The 20,292-nt window shown below is 38.5% G+C and overlaps 1 protein-coding gene across 1 annotated transcript in view; it reads left to right on the forward strand.

The window, feature by feature from the left end:
* The window catches only part of MORC1 (MORC family CW-type zinc finger 1), a 167,818-nt gene that overhangs the window by 69,670 nt on the left and 77,856 nt on the right, over positions 1–20,292 (forward strand). The window contains exons 15-17 of the mRNA XM_060197115.1: positions 5,825–5,953; positions 10,242–10,347; positions 18,334–18,472. Coding sequence (XP_060053098.1) covers positions 5,825–5,953; positions 10,242–10,347; positions 18,334–18,472 — 374 coding nt within the window. The remainder of the gene's footprint in view (positions 1–5,824; positions 5,954–10,241; positions 10,348–18,333; positions 18,473–20,292) is intronic.

Consider the following 20,292-nt stretch of genomic DNA (forward strand, 5'->3'; position numbering starts at 1 on the left):
TATGGATTGGGAGAGGCATGCAGGAAAGTAGGCCCTGTCCAAAGGTTCCAGGACTGGGGGAAATATAGGCTCTATAGTGGAGATGTGAGGTTCTTCCTGTCTTAGGGTTCAAAAAGACAATGGATAGTTAATGTTATCATCACATTATTTGGTAATTGGGTTAACTTTGAAAAGTCCTTTTGTTAGAGTTTGCTGTATAGTACCCAGTATCTTGTATGTAGCTGTGCCATTGGTTGCTTCTGATCTACTTGGTCTAGGCTTTTGAGAGAGTCTGCATATCAAATACACAGCCTGTATATTAAAAAGACTCAGTCTGTGTTTTAAAAACTTCGAAACATACAATTAATTTTCCCCCTCTCATATTAATTAACTAGTGATTTATATGACTACACTTTACTAAGAGTGTACATAAACACCATTCCCACCACCAAAAGACTATGTCCCATCCCACCCACCCACCCCCACCCCCCACCGGCCCAGGAAGCTGCATGTCTACCCCTCACCACAGGGTTTTTACTTTGGTGCCCTACTCCATATTTAGTCAAATCCTGCTTTTAGTTTCCCTTTCAGATCTTCTTTCTCAGCTTCTGTTGATGAGTGGGATCATCCCATACTCATCTTTATCTTTCTGACTTTGCTCACTTAACATAATTCCTTCTAGCTCTGTCCAAGATGGGTCAGAGAAGGTGGGTTCATTGTTCTTGATAGCTGCATAGTATTCTATTGTGTATATATACCATAGCTTTCTCAGCCACTCATCTGTTGTTGGGCACCTGGGTTGCTTCCAGGTTTTAGCTATTATGAATTGTGCTGCTATGAACATAGGAGTACAATTTTTGGTTGGGTGTTATGGAGTTCTTGGGGTATAACCCCAGGAGAGGAATTACTGGATCATATGGAAGGTCCTTGTCTAGCCTTGTGAGAGTTTTCCAGACTGCTCTCCACAGAGGCTGAACCAATTTACATTCCCACCAGCAATGCAAAAGGGTTCCTCTGTCCCCACAGCCTCTCTAGCATTTGTTGCTGCTGTCCTTTTTGATGTATGCCATTCTTACAGGAGTGAAGTGGTATCTCACTGTTGTCTTAATTTGCATTTCTCTTACAATCAGTGACCTAGAGCAGTTTTTCATATGTTTGTTAGCCTTTTGGATCTCCTCTGAGGTGAATGTTTTGTTCATATCCTCTGCCCATTTTTGAATGGGGTCATTTGCTTTTTTGTTGCTAAGTTTGCTGAGCTCTTTATATATTTTGGTGAATTATAAGACTTTTAAAGATTTAATGTGATACAAAGGACTTTGTGTATGTTTGAGTAACATTAGGAGAGTTGTCGGGCCAGGTGGTGGTGCACCTGGTTGAGCACACAGGTTACAATACACAAGAACCTAGATTTGAGCTCCTAGTCCTCACATGCAGGGGGAAAGCTTTGCGAATGGTCAAGTAGTACTGCAGAGAGTACTCTGTCTCTCTTCTTCTCTACCTCTCCTTTCCTCTCGATTTCTGACTGCCTCTACCCAATAAATAAATTAATAAAGATAATACAAAGTTTTATAAAATGAGGGGGATTCAAGTAGAAAGGTAAATTATGCTGGCCCTGTTATGAGGGAGACTTAGGTAGTCAATAGAGCTCTTCCTTGTGAGAATACAGAATGCTTTGTGAAGAGAATATCGGAAAAACTGGCGTTTATAAAAAAAAAAAAAGCAATGGTAATGATACCATGAAAATGTACCCTACAAAAAAAAGTTATTCTTCCTGAGAAAAAAACCAGAAGAAACCCAACTTTCACTTACTTTGTTTGTGAAGGTTGGTTTTCATAGGATCTCTAGCCATCCCCCCTTAAAGTATTCAGAGTATAGAATGGTGTAACTCATAACAGAGAACCTGGAAGTCATAAGGGACCTCAGAATATGGCTACTACTTCTTGTAGCCATGACCACAAATGCATTATAAATACATATACTCTGGTTTCAAAAGTATATATATATACCTAGCTCAGTGGTAAAGGACTTATGTGGGTGAAATCTCACGTTGATTCCTTGATACCTCCTATCTCGATACCAGAACCAGTCACTTCTTTGAATGTAGAGATGGTAGGAATGACGTATATCAAATGCTCCAATTATCAAGTATATAATTCAGCACCACTAACTATAGTGACTATGAATTACACTGAAGCATTATCACAACTTCTAAGATTTTATCCTTTGACCACCATCTCCCACTTATTTACCCCAGAGTTGATACCATTCACTGTTCTACTCTATGAGTTCCACATTATTTCTCCATTAGATTTATTTGTTTATTAGACTTTACATATAAGTGATATTATAGACTATATCTTCCTCTGATTATGTCACTGTCGATTCACATAGTTCCCTCTGGGTAAGTCCATGTTTTTTCAAGTAGCAGGATTACAAACATTCATCCATGAGTAGACACCGAAGCTGTTTCCATATCTTGGCTATTGTGAATTTTGTTGCATCAAAGACAGGTATAGATATGTCTTTAAGTTGTTTTTTTTCTCATTTAGGGGGGGATTTCTGTATCAATGTGGTACTTTTGTTTATATGTATATTTTAAAAACTTTTATTTATTTATTAATGAGAAAAATAGGAGAGAGAAATAACCAGACATCACTGTGCTACATGTGCAGCCGGGGATTGAACTGGAGACCTCATGCTTCAGAGTCCAGTGCTTTAGCCACTATGCCACCTTCCCGACCACTGTGATTTTTTTTTAAGAACTGCCATACTATGTTCCATCATGTTTGTATCAGTATTCCTAGCAATAGTGCACAAATGTCTCCTTTATTCCTCCACATCCTGACTACTACCCATAGCTTAACTTTTTGTCAATAGTCATCCTAGCAGGTACTCTTTTGTTATGATTTCTATTTGTATTTTCTTAGTGTACCTATTGGAATTTTTATATTTTTTATTTTGAGAAGTGTCTACTTTTGCCCATTTTAAAAATAAAGAGTATGTGTTTTTTGTTAACAATTTGCATGTATATCTTGTATATTTTAGTGTCCGCTTGTCAGATAGCTAATATTTTTCTCTCATACTGTATGCTACCTTGAAAATTTTCTGATGATTTATCTTGTTGTTCTGAAGTTGATGTTCATTTGATTTGTTTTGTTCTGTTTTCATTTCTTTGCTTTTGGAGTCAAGTGTGAAAAAATCACTGCCAACTCCAGTTGAAATTTACCACATTTGTTTTTATTTTCCTTTGGGATTTTATGGTTTCATATTTTATTTTAAATATCTATTCATTTAAAGTTAATTTTATGAATGGCTTACGTAAGAGTGAATGCAGTTTCATCATTTTCTGTGTGCATATACAGATTTCCCAGCACAATTTATGGAAAGTACCCTCTATTTTGTGTTCTTGGTGTCCTCTTAAAAAACTCAGTTTTCACGAGTTGGGCTGTAGCACAGCGGGTTAAGTGCAGGTGATACAAAGCTCAAGGACCGGCATAAGGATTCCAGTTCGAGCCTGTGGCTCCCCACCTGCAGGGGAGTCACTTCACAAGTGGTGAAGCAGATCTGCAGGTGTCTGTCTTTCTCTCTCTCTCTCTCTGTCTTCCCCTCCTCTCTCCATTTCTCTCTGTCCTATCCAACAACAACTACATCAGCAACAAAAACAGTAATAACTACAACAACAAAACAACAAGGGCAACAAAAAGTAATAAATATTTTTAAAAACCTGTTTTTTCTATGTGTGAGTTTATATTTGGGATTTTTATTTTATTCCACTGATCTGTTTGTCTAACTTTGTGCCAGTGTATTATACTGTTCTGATCACAATAGTGTTGTAGTATAGTTTAAATCAAAAGTATGATGCCTCCAGATTTGTTGTTCTTTCTCAAATTATCTCTGGCTAGTCAGGATTTCTTTTGTAGTTCATACAGATTTTAGGACTTTCTTTTTTACTTCTATGAAAATGCAGTGGGAAGTTACATAAAAATTGCATTGATTCTGTAGATTGCTTTTAGTAATTCGGACAATTGAAATGCTTTTTTTTTTTTTTTTCTAATCCAAAAACATGCTGCCATTCCATTTATTTGCATCTTCCTCAGTTTCATCAATGTGTTCATAGGTAGGAAATCTCCTACTTAAAAAAAATATTTATTTATTCTCTTTTTGTTGTCCTTGTTGTTTTATTGTTATAGTTACTATTGTTGTCGTTGTTGTTGGATAAGACAGAAAGAAATGAAGAGAGGAGGGGAAGACAGAGGGGGAGAGAAAGATAGACACTTGCAGACATGCTTCACCACTTGTGAAGTGACTCCCCTGCAGGTGGGAAGCCAGGGCTCGAACTGGGATCCTTACTCCAGTCCTTGCACTTTGCACCACCTGTGCTTAACCCGCTGCGCTACAGCCCAACTCCTGTCTCCTACTTTTTTTTTGTTTCTGTAATACCTAATCCTAAGTAGCTTGTTTGGAAATTATTGTCAATAAAATTGTCTTGTAAATTCTCTTTGAGGTAGCTTGTATTTTTTAATGTTCTATTTTCTTTCTTTTTTATTTGATAGGACAAAGAGAAAATGAGAGACAGAGAGACAGAGAGGGAGAAAGAGAGAGAGAGACAGAGACAGACAGCTACAATGCTTCACCTCTCATGAAACTTCCCCAGTGTGGGTAGGGACCAGCTATTTGTACTCAGGTCTATCTGCCTTTCACTGTATATCTTCTTTCATATCTAATGGTTGGATGTTAGGGTTTGTGAATGTTCTCCTCACTCCTTTGATAATCAGTGATTCTATAGCATCATTTTATAAGTAATCATTAAGGTCTTTATGTCATTCACTGGAAACAAGATTCTAAACATAGCCATTCACTCTCCAAAAAGAGAAAATTGGCACAATGTGAGTTAAAATGTAATGTGTAAGCATTATTAGAGTAGTGTGATCACAGAGCAGACATTACCCCCCACCCATGAGGATATGTGCTTGAGTTTCTGACATCCTAATAGTTTTATCACTCTTAAAATGTTTGTGTTGAGGTTCACAATTGATATTTGTTTTATTAGTTAGTGGTGCTCTGTTAAATGTGTTTATTTAATGTTTTGAAAGAGAGACATGATTTTACCCTTGTTTTATCCCAAACAGCACAGTAATGAGGCATTTTGTCAAGAGTAACAATTATATTTTTGAAGGTTGTTATGTACATGGTGCTAAGCTCTGTTGAGTTGAGAGTGTCTCAACAGAGCTTAGCACCATGTACATAACAACCTTCAAAAATATAATTAGCACAGTTCATCCTCAGAAAAGGCAAGGTCTTTGGGGGGGGTAACATTTAGAGAAAGAACAATTACACTATGGCAGCAATTTAAATTTCTGCAGGGCATGATTGTTTTTAATGTGCTTTCACATTTACTCTTTATGATAACACTACAAAGTAAGCACTCTATGGATTAAAAGAAGTTGGTGGATCCCCTTTATTTCATCACAGATATGTGGCAAAGACATTGCTGAAACCCCCTTGACTTTTATCAACAGTGATTTTTTACCTTGACATAGTTAAGAAATGCATAGTTCCTGTGGAAATTAGGGAAATCAGGAGTCCTGTTCAGACACCATGCTGTTTCATGAACCTTAGGTTAGAAAATTTTATCTGGGCTGGTTAAGACCAAATGTTGAACAAAGAAATGAAATGATTTAATATCTTAGTTTTGCATATGGTTTATCTTTTACATAGCTGGAATTGTGTTGTGTATCCTCTTTCTTTCTCTCTCTGTGTGTGTTTATATCAAAACATTCATTTGCTTGTTACTTTGACTTTGTCTTTATCTTCTTTCTTTATTCTTTGCTTTCTTTATTTTCAGGCAATAGAAATCTAACATTGTTTTGGAATGAATTTGGGAGCCAGAGTAACCAGGACGTGGAGAAAACCACAGATTATATTCAGTATCAAAGAAGACAAGCCATGGCCATCCCATTCATTATTCAATGTAGTGAGTATTGAATTTAATTCATAGTAGAAAACATTCAATGGTTTCCTAAATATCCAAGTTACATGTTAAGAAATGTTAAGTTGCAGTTGCTATTGTGATTCCATCCTGACTTCCCAGCGTGTCCCAAAATCTCACTTCTCCAGAGCCCTGTCCCACTAGGGAAAGACAGAAACAGGCTGTGGGTATGGATGGATCTGCCAACACCCATGTCCATCAGAGAAGCAATTACAGAAGACAGAAATTCCATCTTCTGCACCCCATGAAGAATTTTGGTCCATACCCCCAAATGGGAGAAATATTAGGAGAATATGACCAGAGAGAAGAAAAAATGAGGGACATTTGGAAGTAGTAATAGGTGTAGGTGTGACTTAGAAAAAAAGAGAAGGCAGGATATCCTCACAGGAAAAATGGGCAAATATTTATAAATACAGATAGTTACAGAAATAATAGTCAACCTATATCTGTGACCTTGGGAGAACTACTGCAATTTCTAATGGAGGGAATGGGAATACAGAACTCTGGTGGTTAAGAATGGTATGGAATTATACCCTATTATCTCATAATTTTCAAATAATTAAATCATAATATTAAAAAAATGGGGCAGAAGCCCCATTTTTTTTTTACCCAATTACTTTCTACTGCCACCAGGGTTATTGCTGAAGCTCTGTACGTGCTTGACATATCCACCACTCTCTTTTTTGATAGGACAGAGAAAAATTAAGAGGGAGAGGGAAAGAGAGAGATAGAGACACCTGCAGTTCTGCTTCACCACTTGTGAATCTTGCCTCTTGCAGGTGGGGAACAGGAGCTAAACCTGATCCTTGCACATGGTAACATATGTGCTCAACCAGATGTACCACCACTCAGCCCCTAAAATAAATTTTTCTTTTTCTTTTTTTTCTCAGAGCACTGATCAACTTTGGTTTATGGTGGTGTGGGGGATTGTGTGACCACAGCACCTCAGGCATGAAAGTCTGTTTGCACAACCATTAAGTTATGTCCCCCATCACTAGCATAGAATTTTGATAGAGACATAGTAGGAAATATATGTTTTTTAAAAAATATTTATTTATGTTTATTTATTCCCTTTCATTGCCCTTGTTGTTTTTTAATTGTTGTAGTCATTGTTGGATAGGACAGAAAGAAATGGGGAGAGGAGGGGAAGACAGAGGGGGAGAGAAAGAGAGACACCTGCAGACCTGCTTCACTGCTTGTGAAGTGACTCCCCTGCAGGTGGGGAGCCGGGGGCTAGAACCAGAATCCTTGTGCTGGTCCTTGAGCTTTGCCCCATGTACGCTTAACCCACTGTACTACTGCCCAACTCTCAGAAATATATATATCAGGCAGACTTTTTTTTAATGGGGGAATTAGTGGATTATAGTAAAAGCAGTTATTGATACATGTGTAAAATGTAAGTTTTCTGCAAAACATTCTCACTCCCAGCCTAGGTTCTCCTCCACTATCATGTACCAGGATAGGTATAATCTTTATCCAAATGTCTGTGTTAAAATAATATAATTGAGGGCAGGGGGTAGATAGCATACTGGCTATACAAAGAGACTCTCTTGCCTGAGGCTCCAAAAGTCCCAGGTTTTATCCCCTATACCACCATAAGCCAGAGCTGAGCAGTATTTTGTTAATAAAAAATAAAAAAAAACAATAGAAACTATCATCTTTCAATTTGCATTGTGTTGTGCTTAATATATAGTAGCCCCTTCCTAATTGAATACTGAATTAATTATGGATAATGATAGATAAAATAAGTGATTTAAATAAGCATGTTATAGAACTTCTAATGCCAAGATACGATATTGTGTTTTTGTTGTTTCGTTATGAAGTTTTTATTCTGTAATTTGGAGGTATTGGAAGTTTTCCAATAGAGAACTAACTGACTTTCCTGAAACATTGAACACTTATTTTGAACCTCTGATACATCTTCTGGCCACCATAAAAATGATTAGAGGATTAAAGATGACCTCATCTATCTACAAAGGAATCTGATCTTTGTCTCTGTGTCCCTCTCTCTCAATTAAATAAATAAAAAAGTTTTAAAAAATTAAAAATCTGAAAGGAGGAAAAAGATATTGTCCCAGTTTAAGACATTTAGGTGGAAGATGTTCCTATTTTTTAAATGTTTATTTATTCCCTTTTGTTGCCCTTGTTGTAGTTATTATTGTTGTTGATAGGACAGAGAGAAATGGAGAGAGGAGGGGAAGACAAAGAGGGGGCGAGAAATATAGACACCTGCAGACCTGCTTCACCGCCTATGAATCGACTCCCCTACAAGTGGGGAGCCAATGGCTCGAACCGGCATCTTTACACCGGTCCTTGCGCTTTGCGCCACCTGTGCTTAACCCGCTGCGCTACCACCTGACTCCCTGAGATGTTCCTTCTTAATCACAGTTTGGCTAAGTTTAGCCTTTTACTTACTTATTTATTTATTTTCATTTTATTTAGAGATTAACAGTTCACAGCACAATTGTTTATATACATGGGCTCTATTTCCCAGAAAGTTCTTTAAAAATTTTTTTTTATTATCTTTATTTATTTATTGGATAGAGACAGTCAGAAATCAAGAAGAAGGGGAGACAGAGAGGGAAAGAGACAGAAAGATACCTGCAACTCTGCTTCACCACTCGCAAAGCTTTCCCCCTGCAGGTGAGGACTAGGGGGCTCAAACCCAGGTTCTTGCATATTGTAACATGTGCACTCAATCATGTGCACCATCACCCGGCCCCAAAAGTTCTATCTTTTATCAATATTCAGACCTTCAGTTCATTGGATGAGGCCCTCCCACATCTGGAATGGCAATCTATTTTGCTTAGCCTACATACTGAGATGCTAATATTAGCCACACATCCCTCATAGGCATGACCAGAGTAATGCTTGGTCAAATATCCAAGCACCCCATGATCCAAACTGACATGTAAAAGTAACCACCACAGATAATATATTTAATCAGTTCTGGCTTTTATCATTATTTTATCATTATGATGATGCTATTTAATAATCAGTAACCATTTTAAGGTATTTAGTAATATTATTCTTTCTTTTTAAGACTAAAACATAGAGGAATAATTTGTCTGAGATCATAGAGGTATTAAGTGGAGGATCTATTCAAGTTCTTTTTTTTTCTTTTTGCCTTCAGGGTTATTGCTGGGTCTCAGTGCCTGCACTAGGAATCCACAGCTCCTGGAGGCTATTTTTTCTCTTTTGTTGTCCTTGTTGTTATTATTGTTGCTATTGCTGTTATTGTTGTTGGATAGGACAGAGAGAAATGGAGAGAGGAGGGGAAGACAGCGAGGGGGAGAGAAAGATAGACACCCAAAGACCTGCTTCACTACTTGTGAAGTGACCCCCCTGCAGTGGGGATCCGGGGATCAAACCGGGATCCTTACACTGTTCCTTGTGCTTCACGCTGTGTGCGCTTAACCTGCTGAGCTACTGTTCTTAACCACTATATGAACTGTCTCCATTTTAAATACACCTAAAGAAATATTTGCCTTAGAGCCATTAGCAATATGTCAGTAAGGAATCTAGGATCAAAGTTAAGAATATCCTAGAGAATAGAATCCTTTAGTCATAGAGACAAGGAAAGAACAAAAGGTAAAAATTGACCAAAAAAAAAAAAAGTTATAGACTGAAGAGTGAGAAAAGAGTAAGAGGAAATGTTCAGAAGAAGGAACTGTGTAAATTTTTTCAAGCTTGGTTTTTCTGGCTATGTTAATTATGTGGCTGGAGACAAAGTGAAATGACCAGAAGATAAATAATGTATCTGAGAAAATAGGAGTTAAGAAGCCCAATGTTTGGCTATTGTTTAAGAAAGGATGTGGTATCATCTCCTAAGATACAAATGACTGTAAACAAAAATGAACTAGAAAAGACTCAAGTAATTATGATGATAATGATGGTGATATTTAGAATTTTTGAAAATTCACAGTGCCATTGCTTTGGTTTGTGAGCATTTTAAAAACCAGAACACTAGACAGATCTTTTTTTTTGGTGGTGCTAGGAATTAAACCTGGGGACCTCAGTCTCAGGCCTAAAAGTCTTTTGCATAAACACTATGCTATCTCATATGTCCATGACAATAAGCACTATTGTTCATAGGTTCCTTGGGTAGCTCACAGAATCCTAGGCTGCTTATGTCATCAGATACTGTGGCATGTGATCAAGGATCCATTTGTCTTTGGATTAAAAGATATGTCATATTTTTTTGTTCTCTGCAACTTGGCATCTTACTATGATATACTCACTTCTGATTTAGATCTTTGTTTGTGGTTTTTAGATCTTTGCCTCAAATGGAGAATTTTGCCTTCCTCTGCTGATTATCCAGAGAAAGATCTTCTAGAATTCTGGATTTGTGCTAACAATCCGAATCCCCAGGAAAATAGGTAGTTTTTTTAATGATTTTCTAAAATTCATTATCTATTTCCATTTCCTAAAGTACATATTTGTGAATTTGGAAAATGTTAATAAGTAATTTTAATTTTTAGTTTAGTAACTGTCACCTATTCTCCTGGTAGCCTTTAACACCCATGGAAAATATTTTGCTACTATATTTCTTCATCCAGATAGAAGGGGCATGGATGTACCTATTTGTAAACACTGGAGTGTGCAACTTAGGGCTTCCACTGTCAGAACATTACCTGGCATTTCCAAGTTCAGCTTTTCAGTTCATTTTCACAGAAGATACAACGTTATCATAAGGTGTCTTATCCTGAGGGTGTCTCCAGGGGCACAAGACTGTTAAATCATGTGCTTTTCCCATTTAAGTCATATATTGATTTCATTGCTTTCTGCCAGTTCAGACTAAAATAAAAGTCTTATTAAATATTGATGAATGACAATGTTTTGCAACCTCTTGTAGATGTCCATTGTATCTCTGTGGAAGAGGGGAGAAGTAATACTCCCTTTTAGCAACGGTACCCTACTAAGGCAAGCATTGCTTTCCCATCAGGTTTGTTCTAAGTTGTTTGACCTGGGTAACTATATCAGTGTAGTGAGTTCAAACATTAGGGTAATAACTCCTTTTAAATTAATGCTATAAGGATTTTTTATAAGTCAGTGTTTTCTTTTTTAATATTTTCTTTTTTTCATATATGTATTTATTTGTTGGATATAGACAGCTAGAAATTGAGAGGGCAGGGGATGATAGAGAGGGAGAGAAATATAGAGACACCTGAAGCACTGCTTCACCACTCTCAAGGCTTTCCCCCTGCAGGCAGGGACTGAGGGTTCGAACCTGGGTCCTTGTGCACTGTAGCATGTGCCCTCAACCAGGTGCACCACCACCCGGCCCCTTATAAGGATTTTTAAAATTTTTATTTATTTATTATTTGATAAAGATAGAGAGAAATTGAGAGGAATGGGGAACTAGAAAGACACCTGCAGCCCTACTTCACTACTTGTGAAGCTTTTCCCCTGCAGGTGGGGACCAGGGGCTTGAACCTGGGTCCTTGGGCACTGCAATGTGTGCACTTAACTAGGTACTCCACCACCTGGCCCCAGAATTTTTTTTTTTTTAATGAAAAGATGAAACTAAATGAACAGCTGCTAAAACTCTGTCTACCTGAAGTGTTTAGGCTAATCTTATTTAAAAATTAAGGAAAATGAGGGGGCCAGATAGTGGTGCACATAGTATGAAGAGCAAAGACCCAGGTTCGAACCCCCACTCCTCACTCTCCACCTGCAGGAGGTCTGCTTCTTAAGCTGGAAGCAAGTGGGTCTGCAGGCACTGAGCCCCCCAGTGATTACCTGGAGGCAAAAATAAATAAAAAATAAAGGAAAATGACAGAAGTGGCAGGGAATTTATTTCACATGACCCAGAGATTAGTAAACCTTCAATTCTAGGTCTTTAGCAGAATGTATATTTTTCCCCAAATAAAAATCTGTGTTTCACCCTAAATATATACAGTTGATAAACGCATAACTGTTCTGATTGGAGCCTGGGAATCTGGGGGACAGAGGTAATCAACTCTCATTTCTATCTCCTGTACTCCACAAAGCAAACTACGTAGAACTCTAAGGATTGTGATTATAAATAATGACAAAATTTCACTTCTTTGGTTTAGAAAAGAATTTAAGGCTATATATGGGATAAGAAACATATCCATAAAGCCACTGGCCAGTGTCTTCTGACTCCTAACATAATCATAGTCCTAATTTGGAACTTAAATATCTCCAGTGGGAACAAAGTGCTGACTGAGTTTCCATATTAAGAATAGCTACTAATATTTATCTTATTACTATGAGTTGAGAACTTTTCATAAAGCCAAGGGTGTGGTTTATAGTTCCTCCTTATTTTGGTGGCAGACTGCCTGTATTTGATTTCTGACTCCATTAATTATGAAACCTTTGGCCAATTATATAACCTTTCTTTGACTTGTCATCTCATCATTTAGAACAGAATGTAGTAGTATGTTGGTGTATCCTTTTCTGGGTTCTGCTGAACCACTTGTAATATGTCTTGTCCAGGTAAAGGAGACCTTTATAATATGTCATGAGAATTTAGGTCCCTTCTCACAAATCTGACCTTGTACATAGGACATCTTAGATCAGCCTTGAGCATTGTCTGACTCAAAAAATTGGGAAACTATTCTCTACAACTTCATTATCTTCAGTTTACCATTGTTCTTAAATTAGCATAGTCTCACTTTCTTTCACTTGAAAATTCATAGAGCAGTGTAAAATTAGTTTCAAAGCAACACTAATTCTGTCTTTTTTACACATTGAAACAGTGTCACTTGTCACAATAGCAAGATAAATTTAATCACCTTGACAGAAAACTGTTGAACCTTGTAATCCTAAAATACAAAATGTCTTCATATATTTATAATTTTTTATGAACTTTATTTATTGGATAAAGACAGCCAGAAGTTGAGAGGGAAGGGGGTGATAGGGAGAGAGACAGAGAGACACCTGCAACACTGCTTCACCACTCACAAAGTTTTCCTCCCTCAGGTGGGGACATTGTGTGTGTGTGGGTTGGGGGGGTCATTCAGACCCTGGGAACTTGTGCATTGTAACATAGGCACTCAGCCAGGTGCCTATGTTACACTACCCAGCACCATATTTATAATTTTCTTAAGTCTTTGATTATTTAAATAGACTGAAATGATATTGACCATCCATTTCTACTGAGAACAAAAATATGCTCAAAGTAGTAGTGACAGATTTAGGGATGATAGAAAGAAAAACGGATTACAAGGGCAGTTACTTGAGAGTTAACACTTCTTTTATGAAAGATCATTAACATCAGTGTACATTTGATGACTTCCGGAGGAAGAGAAGTTGACCTGTTGCTCTCACTCAGTCCTCTGATTAGGGATGGGTGATACATATTTTGCAGATAATTCATAAAATAACTGTCAGGCAAAACTCTGACACATATATGTCATTAGATTTGAGTATAGTCAGGTAAAATATGTGTATTAAAGTAAAATGTAACTAGTATTCAATGAATGGAAGTACAGAGAAGTGGGGGGGGCAGTATGATATTTGTATTTATATTTATGTATGATTTCTTGCCAGAACTCATTGCCAGTAGTCAACAAGGTTAATGCCAATGAATAATATTTGATCGAACAGTTTCTGCATAAGTAGCAGTTGGGCTAGAAACATAATACTCTACCTTATATACCAGCTGTATATATTTTCTCATTTTCACCTTTATAATAATTCAGTGAGCTTGCTCTATTTCTCAGAGAACATAGCCAAACTAAAAGAAATCATCCATGACTTGTCCAGAATTGTTCTGTAGGGCTAAAACTTGAAGCCAAACATCGTTTTTCTTTTCTTTTCTCTTCTTTTCTTTTCTTGCCTTTTCTTTTCCCTCCCTCCCTCCCTTCCTCCCTCCCTCCTTCCCTCCCTTCCTTCCTTCCTTCCTTCCTACCTTTCTTTCTTTCTTTCTCCCTTTCTTCCTGTCTTTTTTTTCTCCTCCTCCTCCTCCTCCTCCTCCTCTTCTTCTTCTTCTTCTTCTTCTTCTTCTTCTTCTTCTTCTTCTTCTTCTTCTTCTTCTTCTTCTTCTTCTTCCTCTTCTTCTTTGTATTGAGGGGCTAATGGTTTGCAGTATAGGCTTTAGCACATAGGCACACCCTCTCATTTCCTTTTGATTGATGGCTAGGAGATACAACAGGACCCCAATGTCCCTTCATCCTGTCCCTTCCCCAGAGTCTTTTGCTTTGGTGCAATACAGCATACCCTGTCCCATGTTTCACTTTATGTCCTCCCTTACTGTCTTTTGTTCTTAAGTTCCTCTTATGAGTGAGATCATTTGGTATTGGTCTTACTCTTTCTGGAGGTCAAGCTTTTTGATACAAAATCTGTACTTTTCCATCTTATCACAATCACTTTCTGGACGCATCCTTTTTTTTTTTTGGAAAGTCTAATTACAGCTAATACTTTTTCTGGGACAAACCATATAATTTTATAAGCAGTACTATTCAGGTAGTATTCAAGGTTTGTAATACTAAGCAGGGTAAATTTTTTTTCTCAAAACACTAACACCTCTTTTTTGTATTCTACTTTAATCACAGAGGTAGGTTTGACATTGTCACAGTACCCAGTTCATTTCCTTTATATTCTTCCTATGCATTTATCTGTGCTGAAAATCTAGATCACCAGCAGGGTAAAAAAATGGTGCCTATAATTTGTAAAAAATTAAATAAACATAATGCCACTTTACTTTTGAAAAGGATGTTAAAGATTGGGAATCGGGCAGTAGCGCAGTGGGTTAAGCACACATGGCACAAAGTGCAAGGATAGGTGTGAGGATGTTAAAGATCATGTGTGGGTTACATTGAGTATTAAAATTTAATTGTTTATAAAAGTCTTAAATAAAGAAAATTGAATGGATTGCATTTTGATAAAAAAATACATGAGGTTCTTTTACAAATAAAAATGCAGGGCTGCCTCAAGATTCTTCTCTGAAATGAAATAGAAACCTATAATAGCCACCACCCTGCAGATGTCTGCAAATGAGCACTGCAGGTAGATATATATAGTAGGTGTACCTTGATTTGTTTATATGCCACCTTTTTCTAAAATGACAGTAACAACAAATAGCATAGGTGGGTAGAACTAAGTGTACTTTTACATTAGTACTTGAATTGGTTTGTAGCTCTTCACTCTCCTATGTCAGTTGGGGGCAAAAAAAATATATGCTGTATCCCTGAAAAACAGAGAAATAGTGGGTTTGATCTGTTTTTTATTTCCTAAGCTGCTTCAGATGGAAGAAGGCCCTGATTCTAGCCTTAAGCGCCTCTTCCTTACATTTATTTTGCAAAAATGTTGACTCCTACCATCCTTTTTTGGTGCCTGTAAGTTGTAGAAAAACTCGGGGGCCAGGCAATGGTGCATTCTGTTGAGCGCACATGTTACCATGCACGAAGACCACAGTTCAAGCTCACTTCCCACCTGCAGTGTGGGAAGCTTCACAAGTGTCTGCAGATGTCTATTGATCGCTCTCCCTATCTACTCCTATCCTCTCATTTTCTTTTTTTTTTTAATTTTTATTTATAAAATGGAAATATTGACAAGACCATAGGATCAGAGGGGGTACAATTCCACACAATTCCCACCACCAGAACTTCGTATCCAATCCCCTCCCTTGATAGCTTTCCTATTCTTTTTCCTTCTGGGAGTATGGACTCAGGGTCATTATGGGGTACAGAAGGTGGAAGGTCTGGCTTCTGTAATTGCTTTGCCGCTGAACATGGGCATTGACAGGTCAATCCATACTTCCAGGCTGTCTTTCTCTTTTCCTAGTGGGGCAGGGCTCTGGGGAAGTGGGGCTCCAGGACACATTGGTGGGGATGTCTGCCCAGGGAAGTCTGGTTGGCATCATGGTAGCATCTGGAACCTGGTGGCTGAAAAAGAGTTAAAATAGAAAGCAGAACAAATTGTTGAGTAATCATGAACCTAAAGGCAAGAGTACTGCAGATGAAGATTTGGGGTCGCCATTTTGGAAAAAGCTAGTAGGTCTATTTGCAGTATAATCCAAGGGGCCCATGACTTTACAGTTTTTGCCTAAGCCTGACATCTGATAAGCAGGTGGACCCAAGCTACTGTCTGGGGAGATGGTGTCATAGATGGAAAAAGGACTAGAAAGCTGGATAAGGGAAGAGAGTAGCTCCCAAATATGGGGAAAATGTATAAATATTAATGACTGTAAACCCCATCAATTTGATCTGGGGCCCATATTTAGCATAGGAGCCTATGTCACCTCTACATTCCTGTAGTTCTGAGCTCGCATTCTGGCTAGGAACATTCCAGGCTGCACTAATTTCAGGACCCATCTTCCTCGGGTGGTAGGTAGAGTGAGTATGTTATCCAGCCTCCCTTTGGTGAATGGAACATTCCCTACCATTGTTGATCCACATTGAGGATAAGGTCCTATAGGGGCCCACATAGGGGTCCAATGTGTTGTTCCTAATGGAGATGACCAGTGACAGTGGCAAGAGGGATCTGTTAGAGGTCTAGGTCCATCATGTCAATAATAACTACAACAACAATAAAAAAAGAAAAAAATTGGACAAATTATGTTGTTCCTGATGGAGGTGACTAGTGACAGTGGAGAGAGGATCTGTTAAAGGTCTAGGCCCATCATGTCTGTGTGAGAATCCAAGGATTCCCTAACTAGGGCCCCAGGTGATGGGGTGACCTGATAGTGACTAATGAATCATCACTAAAGTATACCAGTCTCTTGCCCTTATTCAGCTTTTGTAGTCCTTACTTTGTCTGCTTTGGAGTGACTGAGGGAAGTGTAATAGGAAGTAGTGAGGAGGGTATCTAGGTCTAAGTAGCAACTATTTCATTAGGTACTTTTAGGTACGGTGTCCCGTTCAAGCAAATAAGAAATAGCATGGAAAAAATGGTTCCCAGGAGCAGTGGATTTCTCATGCAGGCACCAAGCCCCAGCAGTAACCCTGATGGCAATAAAGTAAAAGGAATAGAAAAAGTCCTGTCCAGAACATGGGTGGTGGGTGTGTCATGGATATACTATACCCTGTAATTTTAAAATCTTATAAACTACTGTTAAACCACTAATAAGAGTTTAAAAAGAAAAGAAAATATAAAAAGTAAAACCCTGTGTAAAACTGGCTTTAAGAACTGACCTCAAGATTTTCCCATTCTATACTACCCTGCCCTGAATCAATGCCATGCCAGTTGACTTAGTCTGTGCTAAACATGGATACAAAAATTACAATATAGCAGCTCAGTTTTTCATCACTATAGCTAACTAACTCAGCACCCCAGAACACAAATGTGAGGTCAAAAGTGGGGTTGAGCCTTGGCTCAAGGTGTATACCTGAAAAGTTAGGAATATTATCTGTCGTCCTAACAAGGAAAGCTCTCATTCGTGGCCTGTTTACTGTCGTTGTCACACTGTGCTACTTGATTAGGTAATAGACAAATTAATATAGCAGTGATTAGAAGCAACCTATCAGTAAATTTGAGAAACAGTGATCATCAGAAGCAGATGTTCAGGTAGCAGTTAGGAGGGAAGGATGCTGTAGTTGGATTATCAGGATTGTTAAATGAAGGTTCATATAGTTCAGTAACCCCCAAGATTGTCACTGAGTAATCCATCTCATAACAGCAATCAGTGGTTCTCAGTGATCCAGAATCACGTAGGGGATCCAAGTGTTTCAGAAGCAAAATAATTTGATGTATTTTAGAAAGACATAAGAGATTTTTACTCTGGGGGGCATTGCTGAGCAGTGACTCACTGGTTTAAGTGCACATAGTATGAAGCACAAGGACCTGTGCGACGATCCTGGTTGGAGTCCCCAGCTCCCCATCTGCAGGGGGAGGTCACTTTTTCACAAGTGGTGTAGCAGATCTGCTGGTGTACCTTCTCTCTCCGTCTCTATCTTTCCCCCCTCTCAATTTCTCTCTGTCCTACCCATTTAAAAAAAATGGAAAAAATGGCCACCAGGATCAGTGGATTCTTAGTGCAGGCTACTGAGCCCCATCAATAATCCTGGAGGCAAAAAAAAAAAAGATATATATTTCTACTCCAAATTGGAAGCAGGTGAGGTGGTGTTGGCAGTTAGGACAAAGCTCCAACGATTTTTTAAAAACACTTTTGCAAAAGGCCTCTTTGCATAATTATGCAAAATAACCAGAACAATACAATAATGAATATTTACTCATTTTGGTAAGTTTATACTAACCTCTGTAATTTCCATTAATGGCTTTTCAATGCAGATTGGAGACTTAAGATCATGATGACCTGAAGTCATCAATACCATGCTCTTTCTTTGTGTTCACAGTTTGAGTTTAAGACATTAGGATGTTACTCCTTGTAGAAGTTACTCCTACAGACAGTAGATAGATGTACAATTCTCCCTGACATTGTCTCTTGTTCTGTGAAGTTGTCATCAGGCAGAACGCCTACCTTCCATTCCTGTGGGCACCATAAGCACAGTGTTAACATCAAAAAATGGAAAAGAGAAGCAACTTCAAGAGTCAGTCCAGAAGTATCACAATCGACTGGCCGAACAGCAGCCACAGGTGAGTGGTTAGTAATTCTCAAACTCTACCCCAGCTCTTGAGCTACTGGCTTCATGTATGCCAGTTGACTAATGTGAGTTACCTACTTAAAATGAGTAGACCCATGACAGCAGTAACAACCATAATAAAAACAATGATAAAACAACAAGGGCAACAAAAGGGAAAAAATGGCTTCCACGAGCAGTGGATTCATAGTGCAGGCACCAAGCCCCAGCAATAACTCTGGAGACAAAAAAAAAAAAAAAAAGTAGACCCCAGAAAGATAGCACAGTAGTTATACAACAGAATTTCTTGCTTAAGGCACCTAGGAACCAGGCCTCTATTTCCTTGCATTACAGCAGACCAAAATTCAGCAATGGTCTACATACACACACACACACACACACACACACACACACACACAAAAAAAAAAAAAAAAAAAAACACACACACACACACTATATATATGTATACATATATATATTCATTCCCCCTTTCCCATTTTCTTTACCTTTTTAAAAATTTTATATGTGTGTAAGTGTGTATTATTACATTGTAAGGTTTCAGAAGTGCATCATTGAAAATCAACATGGGTATTTCATTGCAAATCACCACGGTTGTCCCAAGGTTGCAAATACTGATTACCTGTCATCTCTACAACTGTCCGTGTACATTTGTACACATTTGCCCCCTTTTTCTTCTAGGTCCAATCCTCTCTACCCTTCCAAGCCACACATAACCCTATTACTACATCCAAATATTTCTCTTTTTCATCCCTTCTCTCTGGGACTTGATAGTGCTAAACTTCAGAGCCCCCTTATCCTCTTCCCCCTATAACTTTTCCCCCACTGGAAGCATGGATCATAGTTGTTTTGAGGGTGCAGAAGGGAGGAGTTCTGGCCTCTGCTATTGCTTCTCCACTGGAATTGGCTATTGGCAGGTCGATTCTTACCTCCAGCCTGTTTCTGTCTTTTCTGAGTGGGGTAGGGCTCCAGAGAGATGAGATTCCAGTATACATTGGTGAGGTCGACTGCCAGGAGAAGTCAGGGTGGAATCATGGTCACATCTGCAACTTGGTGTGTGAAAGGTGGCAGGACATCAAGTGAAACAAAATGGTTAGTGAACAGGAACCAAAAAGTAGGAATAGGGCAGATGAGATTGGGTATCTTGGGGTGGAAGAAAGCTTGGAAATCCATTTTAGGCTTGTTTCTAGGGGCCCATGACTATGGTAGTTTTTGCTTGAGTTTGATAGTTAGCATGAAATTAGATAAAAAAAATATTGTTGAAAAAATGGTATCAGAGTAGAGAAAAGGACTAGAAAGTTGGATTAGGACACAGAGTAGCTTCCATTCTTGAAAAAATTCTGTGGATAGAATTAACTATTTACTTCCATCCACCTGATCCAGGGTATATCCCCAGAGCATAATGTAACCCAAAAACCCCTATTAGTCTGAGCACGCAGCTCATGGTCACAGCTGGAAACAGTGCAGGCTGCACTCATCCGAGGACCAGTCTTGACTGGCAATCCCTACAATAGCTGCTCTATAGTGAGGGCTTGTGATGACGTTCCTGATAGAAGTGACCAGTGGTGGTGCAGAGAGGGATACATTAGAGGTCTCTAAGCCTATCATAATTGTGTGGGAATCCAAGAATTCCCTGGGAAGGGCCTCAGATGATGAGGTGGTGTGACACTGACCAAAATGGTCATTATCAAGTGAGCCATCTCTTGCCCTTATCCTACTTTTGTAGGATACCCCCAGGTCCTCTTTTTGTCTGATGACCTTAGACTTTCTCCCAGTTGTTTAAGCTTCAAGTATCATTTATTCAACCCAACCAGAATT

This window comes from Erinaceus europaeus, chromosome 9 (genome assembly GCF_950295315.1).
Source record: "Erinaceus europaeus chromosome 9, mEriEur2.1, whole genome shotgun sequence".
NCBI classification, from domain to species: domain Eukaryota; kingdom Metazoa; phylum Chordata; class Mammalia; order Eulipotyphla; family Erinaceidae; genus Erinaceus; species Erinaceus europaeus.